The sequence below is a fragment of the Bacillus rossius genome, chromosome 15 (genome assembly GCF_032445375.1).
Source record: "Bacillus rossius redtenbacheri isolate Brsri chromosome 15, Brsri_v3, whole genome shotgun sequence".
In the NCBI taxonomy this organism is placed as follows: domain Eukaryota; kingdom Metazoa; phylum Arthropoda; class Insecta; order Phasmatodea; family Bacillidae; genus Bacillus; species Bacillus rossius.
In genome coordinates, this window is record NC_086342.1 from 10,563,299 (window position 1) to 10,585,657 (window position 22,359).

At 38.0% G+C, this 22,359-nt stretch overlaps 1 protein-coding gene across 2 annotated transcripts in view; it reads right to left on the reverse strand.

Moving 5' to 3' along the window:
* Positions 1-748: 748 nt before the first annotated feature.
* LOC134539250 (5-oxoprolinase) overlaps positions 749-22,359 on the reverse strand; it is a 94,888-nt gene continuing 73,277 nt past the window's right edge. For both annotated transcript variants that reach the window (XM_063381065.1, XM_063381064.1), the window contains one exon: positions 749-1,890. In XM_063381065.1, the coding sequence (XP_063237135.1) occupies positions 1,732-1,890 (159 nt within the window). In that variant the 3' untranslated portion in view covers positions 749-1,731. The remainder of the gene's footprint in view (positions 1,891-22,359) is intronic.

Here is a 22,359-nt window from a genome sequence, read left to right on the forward strand (position 1 = left end):
GTTATTAAACCTTTAGGGATCAAAACTATGGAGCTGAAAGTAGCCAATAACATCCCTCAAGTGGTGGAACGTCGATGAAAATAATGATTTAGGACACGAAGTCAAAACAACCTTCTCCGCAGCACAATAAATAACTCTTACTGATTGCAACTAAAGAACTGTTTTAACGTAAAAAAAAAAAAAAAGAAACACCCCTATTGTGTTCTCCATCATATCATGAAAGGAAGGGGTAGTTTAAGTTTTTAAATTACAGTGCATCGGGAAGTATAAAGTCATACAAAAACAAGGTTAATTGACAATGATGTTGGATGAGCACTTCCCTTCCACTTTTAAATGACGGGCATCTAGTTATGAAAGATGATTATTTGTGAACTGTCTGAATGCGACCAAACTAAACGGTAGACTATTATTATTATCATCGCTGCGAGATACAATTAGATGCTGAATGGTAATTTTACTAGATTACTAGTCTTACATTACGGCACTCTCCGTGTTCGATTCAAGGAATTTTTCAAAGTTGGGAAATGTGACGGATTGTAGTCGTGAGGAAGTAAAATATTAGTATTCGAAGAGACTAATTCCCACGAAGAAATCGCGTAGCTGGCGAAACCTCTGGGAGCGCACAATGTTAATAAACTGAAATTGTTTCTCTTAACATCAAACCACCTTCGTAATCCAAGGTAGTGTTGAAAATAATAATATAAATTGTTGTATTTGGAAGTACTGGGAGAATAATGACACAGAAATATACAAAGATATATGATTTAATAACTTCAACAATACAACCATCACCCAAGTTCTATATAATCCGTTCAATGCTGGGGGTCATACATGAGTTGTAAAAATCCAAGGATGGTTACAAATATTTGAAGATTTTTGTTTACTACAAGTTTTTAATATCACAGAATCATTGTTTTCATATAATATCACAAATAAACATACTGTTGAAAAATCATGAGGACACTACTGAACAATCTATAGATTCTTCAATATTCCATATAATACTCTCATATTCAACGCAGCAATAATGTGTTTAATTAAATATATCCAGCATTGTATCACTTCGAAGAATCATGTAAGATTTCAAAAGTCGAACAGACTTAACTAATAAGCACCTACACCTATTTATAATCTTAATCCAACATCGAGGTCGCAATCTCTTCTGTCGATATGAACCTACAAACACTACATTTCTTTCCTTAACAAAAACTGTTTCAGACAATATTTATACATTTTACAAACATTACGGGCAGTTATCGTGATGACGATTGTTTTGGGGTATTTTTACCCTGAAACGAAAAACTATATAACCTTTTTCCTGAAGCCGCATCATGGTAACCATAGAAAATATGGTTTAACGCGACATGTGACTATCTTTTGTGTTGGCCCACAACTACTAGAAAGAACTCGTGCGTTTGCATTTGAACGATGATTTTAAATTTGTAAAAAAAATAATAATTCGGTTTTGTAATGAGTAAGATATTCAGTATTTCCGGTATGCCACAACATGAAATATAAACGTTTTCCTGATAACAGCCCATGCACTATCTAGCGGCTGAGCTAAAAACTACGTCTCATTGCCAATAGTAGTAAGTATTTCCCCCCACATGATATGACAGATATCTTCGAAATGTACTTTAAATTTAAATCTGCTGAAAACTGAACTGTTACTGTGTATTCAGGGCGTGTAGACAAACATTAATGTGCGGTTCCGACGTGACCGCTACACGGCTACACGGACTCTTGCGCCCGTCGGTACTCGAACACGCTGCCCCGCTCGGCGAACAAAGGCCGCGAACTGCGGGCGCCGCCTCCGGGGGACGTGGCCGCCCCCGCCTGCAGGGGCGGGCCGTAGCCGCCTCCGCCGGGCGTCAGCAGCCGGAACACGTCCTGCAACAACCCAGACCCGACCTCGTTCACGTGAAGCCGCCACACCACACGAGGCCTCGCGACAGCTACATGCTCGCTGGTATGCCACGATTGTAAGAAGAGTATGAGTTCAATTCAAAATGGCGTCTCACCATCACCTGTGTATGTATATATATATATGTGTGTGTGTGTGGCAGCCTTATTTTCACAGACGAAAGACACAAAATCCGAAGTTCATGTTTTTTTTTCTGTACCCTAACCAAATGAACCGTCCATAAAGTTTTAAAGTATTTATAATGTAGTTAACCATTAGTATCCTTTTATCAACACCGCCATATTTATTTACAATGAAAAAAAACCGAAGATGCACGATCGGGGCGTTTGGCTCTCTCGTCTGTGAAAAGAAGGCTGCCCATGTGTGTGAGACGCCATTTTGAATTGAACTAATACTCTTCTTACTATATATAGATATACGTAGTAAGAAGAGTACGAGTGTGTGTGTATATATATATATATATATATATATATATATATATACATATATACATACACCCTTCTGAGTTGGAACGCTAGCCCCACCACAAGATAATGGCACATTAGAGAATGTTCCTCAACAGGAAGTCCTATGTCTGGAACATGCATGATCATTCGGCCCTCGATTCCCATAAGACGTGCATATCTTGGAACTGAAACCTTCTTTATCGAGGGCTACCATGCCATATATAATCCCCGTGGGGCTGTGGAGTTATGGAGGAATGCAAGGCCAAACCACGCTTACATTAATTTATTATATATAGTTCAGAATTTTATAGACTGATCAAATAAAAAAATGGTTGTCTGTAAAGTCGGTTTACGGACGATAGTTTAACGTGACAACAAAACATTGATGAAATGATTGCAAACTTTTATGAATTAAATTGAATCGTTTATATTTTAATAATAAAAGAATAAATACTTGAAATTATACTAGTAATCAGATTTTTAAAATGCAACAATAATTAACCTTTATTGCCGAAATTGTTGTTGTAATAAGCCATGAAAACCACATTAACTTTTCACTTCACTTTATAAACAGTCGACGTGTAGATGACTTGTAATAAATTTTAAAAACAATTATGAACAGGTTTTTATAGAAATAAACTGTAATCAAATATATGAATCACCATAATTTTTTTAGTCAATTGTAACATAACCTATTATTACTGCACTCGCCGACAGCATAACGGGACACTTTTTCGTGCGTGCAGCCGGCGTTCATCGATTTATTAGACGTTGTCACGTAAAAAAAAAAAACAGCAACCAATGGAACAGAACGGTTACGAAAAATTAGGTTAATTAAAAAAACACGGTCAAGATTTGCAGAGTTAATAAAAATTAAACCACGGTGTAATGATAAAACAAAATATAATCTAGTACTAGAAAATGAGTAGAAGTAGTATACAATAGGGCATACTAGATCAGGCTTCAGGCTGTGGAGCCGAGAGCCGGCTCCGCCATCTTGGATTGTGACGTCACGGCGGCCATCTTGGATGGTTGTGACCTTGACCTTGAATTTGATCCTCAAAATCCGCCAAAATTGGGCAAAATTTGCCCCAAAATTCCTCAAAAATCGCCAAAATTTCCATTTCTGTGGAAAAACGTTCCGCCAAAAAATTTCAAAAAATTCCACAAATTAAAAATTTCTCATTTCGAGGGAAAAATTCCCGTTTTTAGTCCTTAAAAATCCCAGCGGCTGAAAATTCCTAAAACTGGCTTAAGCATCCTTAACTCAAGCCTCAGTTAAGCCATTTCTAGGAATAAGGATACCATGACCGCCATCTTGGATTATGTCGCCACCGTTGCAATTTTAGTTACGGTCGCCATCTTTAAAATCTTCATTTACTATCCGATTTTAATGAATTTTTTTTTTAAAAATTATAAAAAAATTCAAATAATAAAATTTTAATAAAAAATATTTAAAAAGCATACATTAACGACACGGAGCTCGGAGTCCGCGGTTCGAACCCGGTGGGTGCAAAAAAAATTAAAAATGACGACAGATCCTTCCCCCTAGGTGGCTGCTGGCAGACTGACCCCCACCAACTTTACCAATGCACATATACCATCAGGTAGTATGACGTCATGTCCGCCATCTTGTCTTCGATGCTGGAAGCCAACATCATTGTATCGTCGGCTAGAGTGCGCTGACACCATGCTAGTTTAATTCTTACCCACTAGAGTGCAGTAATCATTTATTACTGTGACACCCGCCATCTTGAAAATCCGTAATTATTTAGCTAGAAATTCGGGAAAAGTTCCAAAATTCATTAAATAAATCACTCATTAATTTACATATTGATTCGATCGATTCCCGTCCTCGGTTAGATACCCGATCGTTGCAATAATGTTTAATCTTATGTAAAAAAAATAATTTAAATAAACCATGTTCAACATCCGTAAAGAGACTCTAAATCCTCTACGACCACCATCCTATCAGACATCAAGACCACCATATTGGAAATGTGTAATTTTAATGCTAGAGATCCGGGAAAAAGTTCAGAAATCATTAAATAAATTTCCGATCAATATACTGATTAATTAGATCGACTAAGGTCCTTGGTACGATCTAGGATGATGCAAAAAAAATTAAATATAACATCAATTTAACATAATAGTAACAGGTTCGAGGAATTAAACACCGCAAATTCTTTTACAAACATAATATTTATTACATAATTTCTATTCTACTACAGGATCACTTACGAAAGCCAGCAATCTTATAATCATTTAGTTCCGCAGCGGTGTGAAATGACTAATTCTTAGCTCCAATCGGTTTATACTAGACAGAGTCCAGCCAGAACCTTTACAGACATAGTCCACCTCTTCTTGACAGAGTTTCTGGATACCGTTTTTAACAGTTTGCTTCACATCGTTAGAACTGTAAATTACTGCAGCCGATGTCTTGAATGCACACTTCTTCACTTTGTCATCGAACGGATATGGCTTTCCATATATACAGTCCAACCACAAGTTATATTTCAAAGGTCCGTTTGTTGCTACATCATCAGTAAGCTGATTGATTATCTTCTGTCTGATATCGTCAAGAAAATTACAACTGTCCTTCGACTCACCGAACGTATTTAGATAATAGTAGTCTTTCAACGTTCCACGAAATGCAGACTGCGCCAAGTAGAAGCCATTTCGTTCACTTGTAATGCTCCGAACACAGTCTTAGGTTTAGTTCCATGTTCAGACGTCATAACAATCGGTTGCTGGGCATCTGTTTTTTTGGTTGTACACTTTCGTGTCTCCAATCTAAAGCGAGGAGTCAAAATGTCTGCAGGTAGTTTAACAGTAAGAAGACTGACTTCACCTTTACCGCTTTTCGCATGATGTCGCAAACTATCGATTCGAGTAAACCATTCATGACAATCATCACATCGAAACTTTATACGAGAAGGATTCTTTTTGCATTTGCTCCGCTCATGTCTTCGTGCATCATGGAAAAATGCGAACGACGTATCACAGTAGCTGCAAGGATACCGTGCTGATGTAGACGAACCTTTCAGACCCGATCCAGATATGGACGTTGCAACAGTAGTACCATTTCCAGGCATACTCTTATGAACATCGATGCATCGCTGTTGCACCGAAACCTTTACTTTCTGCCGCACAGCAGGACCTTTACGTGCGTTTTCATATTATCTTTTCTGGCAAACTGCTTATGACATTTCTCACAAACAAACATTTTACGATATAGGTTCTTGACACATTCGCTCCTCTCGTGTCGCCGAGCATTGCTGTTGTTTGAGAAAATCTTGTCGCAGTAACAGCACCGATGTTCGCTAGTTGTCAAATCAGCATCCATTGAAGTCTCCATCGAGGTCGTTTCGTCGATCGTCGTGGTTTCCTGCACATCCAGCTCAGTAGTTATTAAGCTATCTTATGCTGGTGGTATCACATCTATTGAAATCTCCTCCAATGTTGACGTCGTCGTCGTTGCCAACGAGATCTGCTCCACCATTGTCGTCGCTGACGTCAAGGTTCCCGTAGACGATGGTACAACGTCCATCGAGTTCGACGTTAAAGTCGGTAAAGATGCCATCGAGTTCTCAAGAACAGGTAATTACGCGACTTATGCACCAGATGAAATAATCTAGGTGATCCTTACACCGCCGACGTCAGTAACAAACTGACCGACCTGCTGTCTAGGACTCGCTTATATACATGCACCGTATGGAATAATACGATAGTCAAATCAAGAACCATTTACAATAATACTAGAGTCAAAACAACATAAAAAATAGAAGGACCAACAACGAAAAGGCAGCACATTCGGAAGCACCGACAACGAAAAGGCAGCACATTTGGAAGCACCGACAACGAAAAGGCAGCACATTTGGAAGCACCGACAACGAAAAGGAAGCACCGACAACGAAAAGGCAGCACATTTGGAAGCACCATCAACGAAAAGGCAGCACATTTGGAAGCACCGACAACGAAAAGGCAGCACATTTGGAAGCACCGACAACGAAAAGGCAGCACCGGCAACGAAAAGGCAGCACCGACAACGAAAAGGCAGCACATTTGGAAGCACCGACAAAGAAAAGGCAGCACCGACAACGAAAAGGCAGCACCGACAACGAAAAGGCAGCACATTTGGAAGCACCGACAACGAAAAGGCAGCACATTTGGAAGCACCGACAACGAAAAGGCAGCACATTTGGAAGCACCATCAACGAAAAGGCAGCACATTTGGAAGCACCGACAACGAAAAGGCAGCACATTTGGAAGCACCGACAACGAAAAGGCAGCACCGGCAACGAAAAGGCAGCACCGACAACGAAAAGGCAGCACATTTGGAAGCACCGACAAAGAAAAGGCAGCACCGACAACGAAAAGGCAGCACCGACAACGAAAAGGAAGCACCGACAACGAAAAGGCCGCACCGCCAACGAAAAGGAAGCACCGACAATGAAAAGGCAGCACATTTGGAAGCACCGACAACGAAAAGGCAGCACATTTGGAAGCACCGACAACGAAAAGGCCGCACCGACAACGAAAAGGCAGTACATTTGGAAGCACCGACAACGAAAAGGCAGCACCGACAACGAAAAGGCAGCACATTTGGAAGCACCGACAACGAAAAGGCCGCACCGCCAACGAAAAGGAAGCACATTTGGAAGCACCGACAACGAAAAGGCAGCACCGCCAACGAAAAGGAAGCACATTTGGAAGCACCGACAAAGAAAAGGCAGCACCGCCAACGAAAAGGAAGCACCGACAACGAAAAGGCAGCACCATCGACGAAAAGGAAGCACATTAATTTGTCATTGACTCCAATATTCATTGGCTCCAATATTCATTGGCTCCAATATTCATTGACTCCAATATCCATGAGCTCCAATATCAATTGGTTCGAATTGCTCCAAAAGGTTCCATCAACCTTTTGGCTCCAACAGTTTTTTGGCTCCGATAGTCATTGGCTACAATATTCATTGGCTCCAATAATCATTGACTGCAATATTCATTGGTTCCAATATTCATTGGCTCCAATATTCATTGGCTCCAATATTCAATGGCTCCAATATTCATTGACTCCAATGTTCATTGGCTCCATCAGTCATTGACAACTACAGTCTTTTGGTCCCAAAAGTCTTTTGGCTCCAAATATATTAGGCTAGAATTCTTCGAGTCTAAGAGACTATGAGACCACATGGTTACAGAACTACGTGACTACGAATCTTCAAGTTTACGAGACTGCGAGGCTACAGAGCTACGAAGCCTCTAGAAAACGAGTTTACGTGACTGCGTGGATACAGGAATACAAGTCTGCATGAGTTCTTGACTACGAAGCTACTCGTCTGCAAGGCTCCAATTGACGCATCTGTCTTCGATGGAATTTTCTCTTTTGCTACATCTACACCATCAGCATTATGTTATAAGATTACAAAGCTACTTGCTTACGTAGCTTCAAGTCTACGAGGCTCCAATACATCATGACTACGAGACTACGAACCATGAGGTTACGAGACTATGCGATTGCAAGTCTTCAAGGTTACGTCATCGCGAGGCTATAGGACTACGAAGCTTTCAGAACGCATGGTTACGAGAATGCATGACTAATTGACCGCATGGCTACGAAACTTTATGTCTCTAACTGACTACAATAGCACTATTCAGTGGTGAGAGTTAATTTATTTCATGCAAAGGTACTTGCTGCAAGCAGTTCCGCTTTTCAACATCAGATGACGTCATGTTTTGCTTGCAGGTAAAATAATATTTATTTATTTTATGCGGGATGCGGGTTGTTCACTATCGGTCGCATAAGAAGAATGCCATCGATAGTCTTCAAGGAGAAGGAAGTTCGTCCTTCCTGCTAGTGCTTCTCAGATGTCTCACGGTCCGCCATCTTGGATTGCGACGTCACGGCTGCCATCTTGGATGGGTGTGACTTTGACCTTTGACCGAAACCGCAGGAATGATCGCAAGCACACGGATTAACCATCATAATATTGATAAGAATAATCAGGAGCACACGGAGAAAACCATCATAATATTGGCAAGAATAATCTGGAGCACACGGAGAAAAACGACACATGTTTTCTTTGATATCATAAAATTACAGGAAAAAAATATTTAAAAATAAAAATAAATTAATAAAAAAATTTAAATTAAAAACAAAAAATACATAAACTGATTCTGCTAGCTTGTAAACTTAACATTGTTGAGCAAAGATAGAGTTCTAGTACAAGCCAGAATTTTATGTATTTTTTGTTTTTAATTTAAATTTTTTTTTATTTTTAAATATTTTTTTCCTGTAATTTTATGATATCAAAGAAAACATGTGTAGTTTTTCTCCGTGTGCTCCAGATTATTCTTGCCAATATTATGATGGTTTTCTCCGTGTGCTCCTGATTATTCTTATCAATATTATGATGGTTAATCCGTGTGCTTGCGATCATTCCTGCAGTTTCGGTCAAAGGTCAAAGTCACACCCATCCAAGATGGCAGCCGTGACGTCGCAATCCAAGATGGCGGACCGTGAGAAATCTGAGAAGCACTAGCAGGAAGGACGAACTTCCTTCTCCTTGAAGACTATCGATGGCATTCTTCTTATGCGACCGATAGTGAACAACCCGCATCCCGCATAAAATAAATAAATATTATTTTACCTGCAAGCAAAACATGACGTCATCTGATGTTGAAAAGCGGAACTGCTTGCAGCAAGTACCTTTGCATGAAATAAATTAACTCTCACCACTGAATAGTGCTATTGTAGTCAGTTAGAGACATAAAGTTTCGTAGCCATGCATTCTCGTAACCATGCGTTCTGGAAGCTTCGTAGTCCTATAGCCTCGCGATGACGTAACCTTGAAGACTTGCAATCGCATAGTCTCGTAACCTCATGGTTCGTAGTCTCGTAGTCATGATGTATTGGAGCCTCGTAGACTTGAAGCTACGTAAGCAAGTAGCTTTGTAATCTTATAACATAATGCTGATGGTGTAGATGTAGCAAAAGAGAAAATTCCATCGAAGACAGATGCGTCAATTGGAGCCTTGCAGACGAGTAGCTTCGTAGTCAAGAACTCATGCAGACTTGTATTCCTGTATCCACGCAGTCACGTAAACTCGTTTTCTAGAGGCTTCGTAGCTCTGTAGCCTCGCAGTCTCGTAAACATGAAGATTCGTAGTCACGTAGTTCTGTAACCATGTGGTCTCATAGTCTCTTAGACTCGAAGAATTCTAGCCTAATATATTTGGAGCCAAAAGACTTTTGGGACCAAAAGACTGTAGTTGTCAATGACTGATGGAGCCAATGAATATTGGAGTCAATGAATATTGGAGCCAATGAATATTGGAGCCAATGAATATTGGAACCAATGAATATTGCAGTCAATGATTATTGGAGCCAATGAATATTGTAGCCAAAGACTATTGGAGCCAATGACTATCGGAGCCAAAAAACTGTTGGAGCCAAAAGGTTGATGGAACCTTTTGGAGCAATTCGAACCAATTGATATTGGAGCTCATGGATATTGGAGTCAATGAATATTGGAGCCAATGAATATTGGAGCCAATGAATATTGGAGTCAATGACAAATTAATGTGCTTCCTTTTCGTCGATGGTGCTGCCTTTTCGTTGTCGGTGCTTCCAAATGTGCTTCCTTTTCGTTGTCGGTGCGGCCTTTTCGTTGTCGGTGCTTCCAAATGTGCTGCCTTTTCGTTGTCGGTGCTTCCAAATGTGCTTCCTTTTCGTTGGCGGTGCTGCCTTTTCGTTGTCGGTGCTTCCAAATGTGCTTCCTTTTCGTTGGCGGTGCGGCCTTTTCGTTGTCGGTGCTTCCAAATGTGCTGCCTTTTCGTTGTCGGTGCTTCCAAATGTGCTGCCTTTTCGTTGATGGTGCTTCCAAATGTGCTGCCTTTTCGTTGTCGGTGCTTCCAAATGTGCTGCCTTTTCGTTGTCGGTGCTTCCAAATGTGCTGCCTTTTCGTTGTCGGTGCTTCCAAATGTGCTGCCATTTCGTTGTCGGTGCTTCCGAATGTGCTGCCTTTTCGTTGTTGGTCCTTCTATTTTTTATGTTGTTTTGACTCTAGTATTATTGTAAATGGTTCTTGATTTGACTATCGTATTATTCCATACGGTGCATGTATATAAGCGAGTCCTAGACAGCAGGTCGGTCAGTTTGTTACTGACGTCGGCGGTGTAAGGATCACCTAGATTATTTCATCTGGTGCATAAGTCGCGTAATTACCTGTTCTTGAGAACTCGATGGCATCTTTACCGACTTTAACGTCGAACTCGATGGACGTTGTACCATCGTCTACGGGAACCTTGACGTCAGCGACGACAATGGTGGAGCAGATCTCGTTGGCAACGACGACGACGTCAACATTGGAGGAGATTTCAATAGATGTGATACCACCAGCAGAAGATAGCTTAATAACTACTGAGCTGGATGTGCAGGAAACCACGACGATCGACGAAACGACCTCGATGGAGACTTCAATGGATGCTGATTTGACAACTAGCGAACATCGGTGCTGTTACTGCGACAAGATTTTCTCAAACAACAGCAATGCTCGGCGACACGAGAGGAGCGAATGTGTCAAGAACCTATATCGTAAAATGTTTGTTTGTGAGAAATGTCATAAGCAGTTTGCCAGAAAAGATAATATGAAAACGCACGTAAAGGTCCTGCTGTGCGGCAGAAAGTAAAGGTTTCGGTGCAACAGCGATGCATCGATGTTCATAAGAGTATGCCTGGAAATGGTACTACTGTTGCAACGTCCATATCTGGATCGGGTCTGAAAGGTTCGTCTACATCAGCACGGTATCCTTGCAGCTACTGTGATACGTCGTTCGCATTTTTCCATGATGCACGAAGACATGAGCGGAGCAAATGCAAAAAGAATCCTTCTCGTATAAAGTTTCGATGTGATGATTGTCATGAATGGTTTACTCGAATCGATAGTTTGCGACATCATGCGAAAAGCGGTAAAGGTGAAGTCAGTCTTCTTACTGTTAAACTACCTGCAGACATTTTGACTCCTCGCTTTAGATTGGAGACACGAAAGTGTACAACCAAAAAAACAGATGCCCAGCAACCGATTGTTATGACGTCTGAACATGGAACTAAACCTAAGACTGTGTTCGGAGCATTACAAGTGAACGAAATGGCTTCTACTTGGCGCAGTCTGCATTTCGTGGAACGTTGAAAGACTACTATTATCTAAATACGTTCGGTGAGTCGAAGGACAGTTGTAATTTTCTTGACGATATCAGACAGAAGATAATCAATCAGCTTACTGATGATGTAGCAACAAACGGACCTTTGAAATATAACTTGTGGTTGGACTGTATATATGGAAAGCCATATCCGTTCGATGACAAAGTGAAGAAGTGTGCATTCAAGACATCGGCTGCAGTAATTTACAGTTCTAACGATGTGAAGCAAACTGTTAAAAACGGTATCCAGAAACTCTGTCAGGAAGAGGTGGACTATGTCTGTAAAGGTTCTGGCTGGACTCTGTCTAGTATAAACCGATTGGAGCTAAGAATTAGTCATTTCACACCGCTGCGGAACTAAATGATTATAAGATTGCTGGCTTTCGTAAGTGATCCTGTAGTAGAATAGAAATTATGTAATAAATATTATGTTTGTAAAAGAATTTGCGGTGTTTAATTCCTCGAACCTGTTACTATTATGTTAAATTGATGTTATATTTAATTTTTTTTGCATCATCCTAGATCGTACCAAGGACCTTAGTCGATCTAATTAATCAGTATATTGATCGGAAATTTATTTAATGATTTCTGAACTTTTTCCCGGATCTCTAGCATTAAAATTACACATTTCCAATATGGTGGTCTTGATGTCTGATAGGATGGTGGTCGTAGAGGATTTAGAGTCTCTTTACGAATGTTGAACATGGTTTATTTAAATTATTTTTTTTACATAAGATTAAACATTATTGCAACGATCGGGTATCTAACCGAGGACGGGAATCGATCGAATCAATATGTAAATTAATGAGTGATTTATTTAATGAATTTTGGAACTTTTCCCGAATTTCTAGCTAAATAATTACGGATTTTCAAGATGGCGGCCAAATGACAAGATGGCGGGTGTCACAGTAATAAATGATTACTGCACTCTAGTGGGTAAGAATTAAACTAGCATGGTGTCAGCGCACTCTAGCCGACGATACAATGATGTTGGCTTCCAGCATCGAAGACAAGATGGCGGACATGACGTCATACTTACTACCTGATGGTATATGTGCATTGGTAAAAGTGGTGGGGGTCAGTCTGCCAGCAGCCACCTAGGGGGAAGGATCTGTCGTCATTTTTAATTTTTTTTGCACCCACCGGGTTCGAACCGCGGACTCCGAGCTCCGTGTCGTTAATGTATGCTTTTTAAATATTTTTTATTAAAATTTTATTATTTGAATTTTTTTATAATTTTTAAAAAAAAATTCATTAAAATCGGATAGTAAATGAAGATTTTAAAGATGGCGACCGTAACTAAAATTGCAACGGTGGCGACATAATCCAAGATGGCGGTCATGGTATCCTTATTCCTAGAAATGGCTTAACTGAGGCTTGAGTTAAGGATGCTTAAGCCAGTTTTAGGAATTTTCAGCCGCTGGGATTTTTAAGGACTAAAAACGGGAATTTTTCCCTCGAAACGGGAAATTTTTCCCTCGAAATGAGAAATTTTTAATTTGTGGAATTTTTTGAAATTTTTTTCCACAGAAATGGAAATTTTGGGGCAAATTTTGCCCAATTTTGGCGGATTTTGAGGATCAAATTCAAGGTCAAGGGTCAAGGTCACAACCATCCAAGATGGCGGAGCCGGCTCTCGGCTCCACAGCCTGAAGCCTGATCTAGTATGCCCTATTGTATACTACTAGTAGATTATATTTTTTCACGTATTTTAAACGGACTTAAGTTGGTCGCACGGTGTAACGTAAACTGAAGATCTGAGCATTGCCGAGCTAATATGTTCGAGTGCGACTCCACATGCGTGCCATCGTAGACAGTTATTTCCGTGTCTTTGTATAGATGGCTTTAGGCACACCCGAAAACAATAGGTGAATTAGTTAAAACATTATTTCAAATACGGATAACATATATGCACAAAACAAAAATTAATCATATATCAAAATATAGTTGATTTTTAGGGCTAACACACAAATATTGGAAGTTATGTTTACATAATTGTATAATAACTCACTGTAATAAACGTATCGTTGAATGAACTAGAAATTAAGTTTTTTGTCCAAAAGCCGAATAATGCATCTCAACTCTGTATAACTAAAAGCGTGGGGTGCTCTTCTTTCATTTTCGTCATGACTTTATCCTGAAAGTAGAAAATCTATTACAAATCATTTAAGACAAATTATATCAAGCGTCCCCCCCCCCCCCTCCCACGCTTTTAGTTATATAGAGTTGTGGAGCATTATTTTTGGCTGTTGGACCAGAAAAAATCTTTAATTAAAATTATATTTTTCTTTCGTTCAACGACTGTGCAGTTTTTTAAAAAATATTTTTTTGCCTCAAAATAGAAAGTTGCCATTACCCATTTTGTTTGTACTTCATTGTTTACCACAGCTAATTAAGAAAACAATGCTGTTAGCTTGCCAGTTAAAATTGTTATGAAATTAAATAACAAATGTTTATGGTTTTAAAAAAACTAAATAAAAGGTAGACTGATCTAAATTTGTGGGGGCTCTAGGTAAAAATGAAAGCTCTTGACCGTCGCTCAAGTATATGTGTACAGTCTTGGAACTCGGCAGGGATATTCTTTATATTACATACATATTATCTGAGCTCAGGGGTCTTCCTAAAATCATCCTGCAAGACGGGTTACGGGAGCGTTAAAGTTTTTTATCACCTCACCCGTCCTGTTGGGTGGAAAACACTCCAAACAAAAAAAAATATCGAAATTTAGGGTCATTAAACCCTCCCCTCACTATGAGCACAGTCAACCCCAGGGCTAAATCCCACCATGCCCCCGACCTCACGGATAGACAAAAAGCATGGTTATTATTCATAGCTCCAAATTATATGTTTTTGATCCTTTGACCTCCCTACTCCCCTTTAACACTAAAATCTTCAGTTATCAAAAAATTGAATTTTCAGACATTATTTATGTATATGAAAATTTAAACACATTCGGACCTCAAAAAGCGGGTCAAAATTGAATGAAAAGGTGTTATTACATAGTCCATTCATTCATACAGGTTAAAAGAGCAAAATTGTTTTCATTGAAACATACGACAAAGTGTGTCACTATTTTTCGTAGTTTTTTCTCCAAGCAAAATTACAATAGCACATAAAGAAAAATGCTCCCCATGAGGAAGCCATTTCAGCATATTTTTTTTTTGTTTCCACCCAACGTCTCTTTGGTAGCCTCACTTGCTGAAAGTGATTGTATTCATACTAGAAACAATGCCGCCATTTTGTCATAAACCCGGATCCTACAAGTCACAAATCAGGCGCCCAACCCCAGAGCCAGAGGGTAAAGCAACATGTAGTCTTTTTAACACTGATACCATGTAACAACTCGCGTTAATTGCAGACTCATTTGTCATTTGAACGTGCGACTCACCTATCAACCTACTTATAGATGAGCTAGAAACTTGAAATTATGCAGTCTCATAATACTCTGCATAGAAAATAAATTAGTTTACAACCCCTGTGATGATTCAAAATGAGTTTTAAAATACGGCACAGAAATTTCATTAAAGGTTTATTGCAGGTATCAAAACAGAACTTTTTTTTCCGTCTATTAAACGTAAAGAATCGTGCCACATATATATTATTTTACTTTATTAACTTAATGGTCAGCTGCAGTCCTCAAACTGGGCGAATTGGAAATTATTAACAATTTGGATTCTTAAACTTTCTGTAGTCTCCATGCAGAGTTATAAAAGTGCATATTTTCACATCTTCGTTAATGATTTCCCACAACTATTGGACAGCTAGAATAATCAAACTTGGCACACTTATGTGCGTAGAAAGAGAGATACATTTTTTTGAAATTATTTTTACATTTACCTAAACCCACTGCCCATTTTCTGCTTTAACCGTTTGTATACCTAAAATGTTAACAGAAAACTAGCCAACTCATATCGGAGAACAACAAACATGTTGTAAATTTAACAAAATACGAAAATTGATGAATTATATTCTATAGTTAATTTGCAAAAAAAATTAAACAGAGTTGCTTTAGTGTTTGAAAACAAAAACAGAGAAATTTTAAAAATAACGTGATTATTTTTATTATTAGTAGGTTGATCTCAAAATCTAGAAGTATAAAATGGAAAGGTTACAAGGGAATTTGGTTTTGCTTTAATGTAGCTTATTAATAAATTGCATTACTCAGACAGTTAATTTAGCTAATTTACAGAATTTTTTCACCTACTTTACGAAATTGTAACTAACAATTTGTGTAAACCTAGTGAGACAAAGAAACCCGCATAGTTCGCCTAATAAACTTAAATCTAGAGGGGAAAAAACCACCTCGCATTTTCGTTTCAGCTAAAAAGGTGTGAGTTTCTGTGAAGTGGTTGTTAATTTATGGACAGTTCCAAATAAACGTTGATTTAATTAGGGAATGATTTTTTTGTTTGAATTACTTATGAAACTTTAAATAAATGTACCTAGTATGAAATAATGTAACCAATTAACTGCCATGTATTAAATAATATTATAGCAATAAGATAAACAAAATGTGTAAAGACATATTTGCTTAAATAAAATATGTATAATCCAGTAATATGCTTATTAAGGCCAAGACGGAAATCGAGCAATCCAATAATAGGTAATATGTTTACCGATCATAATTTTTTTTTGGTTAACAACTATGTCACTTGTAGGCTACAGCAGTTAAAATAAAGAATATGGTGGCACCACTCCGACATAGTTGTATTATTTAATATCTACCTACTACATGTCTCGATGGCCGTGTGGTCAAGGGAGTACACGTCCGTAACAGAGGTTCAGAGTTCGAATCTCTCCCACCCCAAATTTTTTTTTTCCCATGAACAAAAATATTTAATAAGTCCCAATATCAGTGTAATGGAACATCGACCTACGGGTGCATGAACTACCACCAAAAAAAATTCCTGATTTTTCGCAGTTATTACTACCCGTTTCTGAGTTATACTTCTTTAATACGGACACGTAGAAATTTAACGAGTAGTTACAAATAGCGGTCGCGCCTGTAGCCCATTAGCACTGTCAATTGAACGATACTTTTTTTTTTCTTCACGTTATTAGATACTTTCTATTGCTAAAAGTTTTAGCTCAAATGTTAAACTTTTTTTTTTACTCTTAGTCTCTAAAACTTGTTTAATCGTTAAAAACTATCACTACTTCAATAACCTAATGCTGCATCATCAATAAAAAAAAAATTACCAAGTACCGGGAATTCACGGTTGCGTTGAAGACTGGTACCGAAATTCCCGATCGGTTAAGGTTGCTAATACACTACCCTATCGCAATCGGAATGAATAACCACGCAGGGCAATTACTCGCAAATTGTTGGTGTCCATGCCTTGTGTGGTTTGCGTGTATTTCACTCCCTGGATGCATATCTTCGTTGGGTCCACAAAGCGATGCTGCGACGCTGTGTGTATCAGGCTCATGAGAAAGTCCCCAAATAAGCAGTAACTGTGCTGAAGTTTGTTCTGCGCTGTGTGCGCTGCAACTTCTTTGGAGAAGTGGTTGTCAATGATTAAGTGTAAAAAGAATTCATAGGGATATCTCTTTTGTAGTGTAATCATGTGTGGGCAAATGTTTAATAATAGCTCTTAGGTTTTCGATATTTTAAAGAGAAAACTTCTTTAGCCACGTTTGGCGAGTTTTGTAGGGGCAAAACTTATGGGTTCGCGTCCCGATATCTTAGTAGTATAATACCAAAATCGTTTTCTTACGGTCATTTGACATAGAAATGATGTCATATTACACATTTAAAAACAAAGTTTTAAGATTTCACTTCTGTTGACAGTCCCCATGACTGTCTTTTGGTTTTTTGACGTCACAACGTTTAATAAATCGATGAACGCCGGCTGCACGCACGAGAAAGTGTCCCGTAACGCATATTGTCCCACTACGATCATTGTACGCTTGCGCCGCATCTCTCTTCCACTCGATTGGAACAACCATCGATTTGACTTTTCAATCATGTTTTCGTCGATTGAATTATTAATATTATGTAATTTAACGATCATCCACCGATTTTCAGCACAATCGGTACGGTTATTTAAAAGTAATGTTGAATTTTCAAATACGTTTTTGTACGAACAATGGTGTTTTACAGTTACACATAATAATTCATATTACACCCGGGATATTTTGCACAATGTTTTAAAAAATATTGTAACACATTATAAATACGTTTGGTGTATTTGGGATGCGTATTTATTATAAAAACGAAATAATAATATTATTCACCTACGGTGCTGCCATCTACGGTGACGGACGCGAACCGAACGAATCGCGCTATCTAGCCCTTCCGCGACAACCAGGCACTCGTTAATACATATTTTCCTTTGTTTATCGCGAGAGGCGTTATTATCTATGAATTATAAATAAAATTTCGTGCCCGGGGCCACAATTGCATATCATTTTGAGCACTGGAAGACATAAAAACGTAAAATATTCTCGACGAATTTTAATCTCGGCCCCAGCGCACCACGAGCGTCTGGGTTGGATATTAAAGCCGAAATTCTTTCTTAAACTTAATAATACTTATTTTATTAACTGCATGGGCATTTTTATTAAATTCTACGTTTAATTTCACGACGAACAAAGTTCGTCGTTAAATGTGTAATTGCGAAAAAGCGTAAAACATTCTCGACAATCTTGAAGTTAAATAGCAAACATGCATAAAAGTTATAGTTAAAATAATAAACATATTTGAATTAATAAGTGCAAATAAAAGTAAATTTATCAATTAAATTGTAGATTTCATTTCACTCCTATGTATCCATACAAAAAAGTGATAATTCAATTTTATTCATAAACGTATGCAATCATTTCATTAATGTTTTGTTATGACGTCACGTTAAACTATCGTCCGTAAACCGACTTTACAGACAACCAATGTTTTTTTCTTATGTGGTGCTGTGTCAGCAAAATAACTAGGCTACGTAACTTAACTTAAAATGGCTTAGAACCTCAGAAACCTTTGCAGCTGCTGTGCTGTTTTTTGCGCATCGGGGCAGTAATAACTGATAAACCTTGCATATACATATTTATCCAGGGACACGACACAGTCCGGTTATGCGCCTTTGCATGTGCTCCATGTCAAATGGCGCTTCCAGGCAGGACGCAGCCCTTCACTTTCACTAACATTACGTGGCTAACAAAAAAAAAAAGTTGTGGTTTATTCTAATTTAACGTTTTCCAGATGGCTGACGACCAATTTTGTTTTCTATGTTTGTGGAGAATTATTTTATTTTAATGTCCTCTGGTCTGGACTGTATGGAGAAAAAAATGTGTGTTCTCCTCAGATACTTAGGATCTTTAAAAATATGAAGCCACAGCTTCAATATTACATTTAACTACTCGGGGGACCTACATATTAATTAAAGTTAGTACAACTATTACGATAGTTTACATATTATTACGCGATGATGTATTTAAAAAAAAAATTATTTTCTAGAGCCATCTTGTCATTTTTAATATTTTGTTACTGCTTCTGTTCTAATTATTTTTTAATTGGTTCAGAACTTATCTTTGTACACTTTTAAACTGGTGATTATAATGATAGTTGTAGTCGCCCGTGTGAAACAATTTCTTATTTCCTGGTGCTGCTTACATACTGCAGTCTAGTTTAGGCCTTTACAAGCCAAAATATTTGAGACAAATAATTCTAAATTATAATGAAATCAATAAAAGATGGAAAAATCCAATATGGCAGGGCCTGTATCCCCTTAAGTCGTTAATTTTATAAGCTTATTTTTTCGTTAATAAACCTGCAGATAGTTTTTCGGTCGCATTCACACACGCAACTTGTATAATTGATACACTAACTAATTAATTAAGATTTATTTGAAGGTCTATTTCTTAAGGCACGTTATGAAAAAAAGAGTGATTTTATACGATAAGCACGTACCATGAAACGAAATTTTAACAGACTGCTTTTAAATAATATACTTGAATGATTACAATTTTATACTGGTCAATATAATTGAAAAAAATTATGTATCGTGAATACAATTGATACAATTTTCTTTACAAACTTTTTTAAGTGTATTTATATAATTTTGTTATGTTCCCGTATGGACAATTTTTTTTAATGTCCAGACTATAACATTATTATTTAAAAATAATAAATTTACTAAACATTCAGCATATTTATTTATTTTCATAATTCATTATAAATTTTCTCCATTATTTTACTAAATTAATTAATTTATATACATTTTTATATTATTTATTAAATAGAAATTGAGTATTTATGATGTCACTCCAATCCTTTTATTATTTTGTGTGATAATTGTTTCCATGCAAAATTACAATTCGTTTTTTACTACCCCAAGTAAGTATAACTTCTAACGCGCGTATATAAGCACCAGTTTTGCCTCAACAGCACAAAACTGCACTGCTGCTTCCACGATCCATCATTCTCGTGTCCCTCGTTGTTTTTCAACGGACAATACTCCCACGTTTTTACTTGGACCCAGAAGATGGGCCCCTAATAACCAGCGCACGGCCTCTGTTCAATCAAGAGGTTCCAGTAAACAAAGCTGCTGTTTACTGCGCAGGACACAGCTCATCAGTCATCGCCGGGGAATATTACCAACACGAGCGAACATATATATAAATATATAATAACAGGGGTGAAGGTGGGAGGGGGGGGGAGAAGTGGTGTAAAAAAAGCGTCCACGCGGCCTTAACGGCACAATTACCGTTGGGAAGGCCATCTTCATTATGGCGGGCCTGACGAGAATTAATCTGTCGCCCGAAGTGAACAAACTTTATTGCGTTCCACGGGACGCGTTTTATTATCCCTTTCCCGGCTCCCCTGAAGGTAAATATTCCCGGGTAGCCTCGTTAATCTTAGCCTCCCGTCTTTCTTTCTCGTTACTTAACTTTCTTCCGTCATTTATACGTATTTATTTTCATTGCGATTGCTTAGCGAGACGTTTTATCATGTACGTAGAACCAGTAGTTACATTCTGGCGTCACTTCTCAACGGTACACCTGTCCACCTGCTACTCCATTACAGACGTTCATGCGGTATTTTGCGAGTAAAGTGCAACAAGTGACCTCGGTAGCGAGCTAATGCACTTATAACCCGCAACTCGGGGCCTCGGATACGAAATTCGGCCGGTAGTATTATAACGCAAAAATTGTTTTCAAGTACATTTTCTTCACGCGCATCACACGCAACCGGAATTGAATAAGTAGCTTGCAAACAAATTTGTGCATGCGTCAGGACGTTTGGTAAATCGACTGTCGAACCATTCGATTAGCAGCCAGAAAATACCACAGTTTTTAAACCCGATCTTCGTTATTTTGTTAAAATGCTGCCTTCTTGATATTAAACAGTCACCAAAAAGTCCCAAATAACCAACATATATCGGTTTAACGGAAATAAATGTTTGGCATGCGTCACCTCCCCCAAGTTCTAGAACCGTGTGAAAGTGAGTAGTTTCAGGCCTCTTAGAAAAATAAAATTTTCCCAAATTTTTTTAATACCTTCATAACAAAAAAAAACATTTTCACAAGTCTCCAAACTACCAAAGCATATATCATTTTAATGTATGCGAGGGAAAAAATTGTAACATTCTTACATAATAAAGATTGGACTTAATTTCTAACACGTTTATATTAAAATCTTATGTTTACCTTAAACTGAATTTGTTTTTTTGCAAAACTCCACCCCCGGGAGAAACTTCCCGACATGGCTTCCCCATGGGGAACACAAAGAAAAGTGCTCCCCATGGAGAAGCCATGTTGGGAGGTTTTTTGTTTCCACGCCACCGTTTCTTATGGTAGCCTGACTTGTTGCAAGGGATTGTATTCCTACCAGAGAAAATGCCACCATTTCATCTGGGCAATCCGCCTTGAAGCAGCCGGGGTGCGAACCCGGGTCCTTCAAGTCACAAGTCAGGCGCCTTACCCCAGAACCAGAAGGTAAGGCGACGATCAGCAGTCTTCTTAACAGTGACTATATTTTATTGCAGACTGGTTTGTCATTTGAACGTGCGACTTGTCTATCTATACAAATCATGTCCTATAATACACTGCGTACGTGATTCTAATTGCCTTTAACTTTCTTTAAACGTTTATTGTAGGTTTCAAAACAGAAAATTTGTTACGTCTATTAAACGTAAAAATTCGAGCCACATATTCTATTACTTTATCAACTTAATGGTCACCTGGAGGTTTCAAAAAGGGCAAATTAAAATAATAATAATACTTTTGATTCTTACAATTTTGTAGTCTCCATCGAGTGTTATAAAGGTGCATACTTTCACATCTTCGTTAATGGAAAGCTAGAATTTTCACGCATATGTGCTATGAAAAAGAGATACAAAGTTTGTTTCACGCTTTCTGAATTTTTTTTTTACATTCCTGAACCCTCACAGGTCCCCCTTTTGTATGCTATTAACTTTAATATAAAAGATTGTTTACCTGAAATGTTAACAAAAAACCAGTAAACACAGCTGCCGAGGAATACATTTCTGAGAAGAATAAACATGTCTTCCATTTAACAAAATATGAAAACTGTGAATGATTTTTTGATAGTTCATTTCGAAAATAAATAGCAAATTTGGTTTAGTATCTAAAAATAATAGAGTAATTTTGAAATTAATGTGATTGTATTTTTTATTCGAACCTTAGTTTCAAAATCTAGTAGTATAAAATTTAAAGGATACTAGTGAAATTGGATTTGCCATAATGTACTATATTTAAAATATATTTATAATATTATATTAAACAGCTAATTAATTTTGAGTATTAAATGTGCTAATTTCATTGTATTCA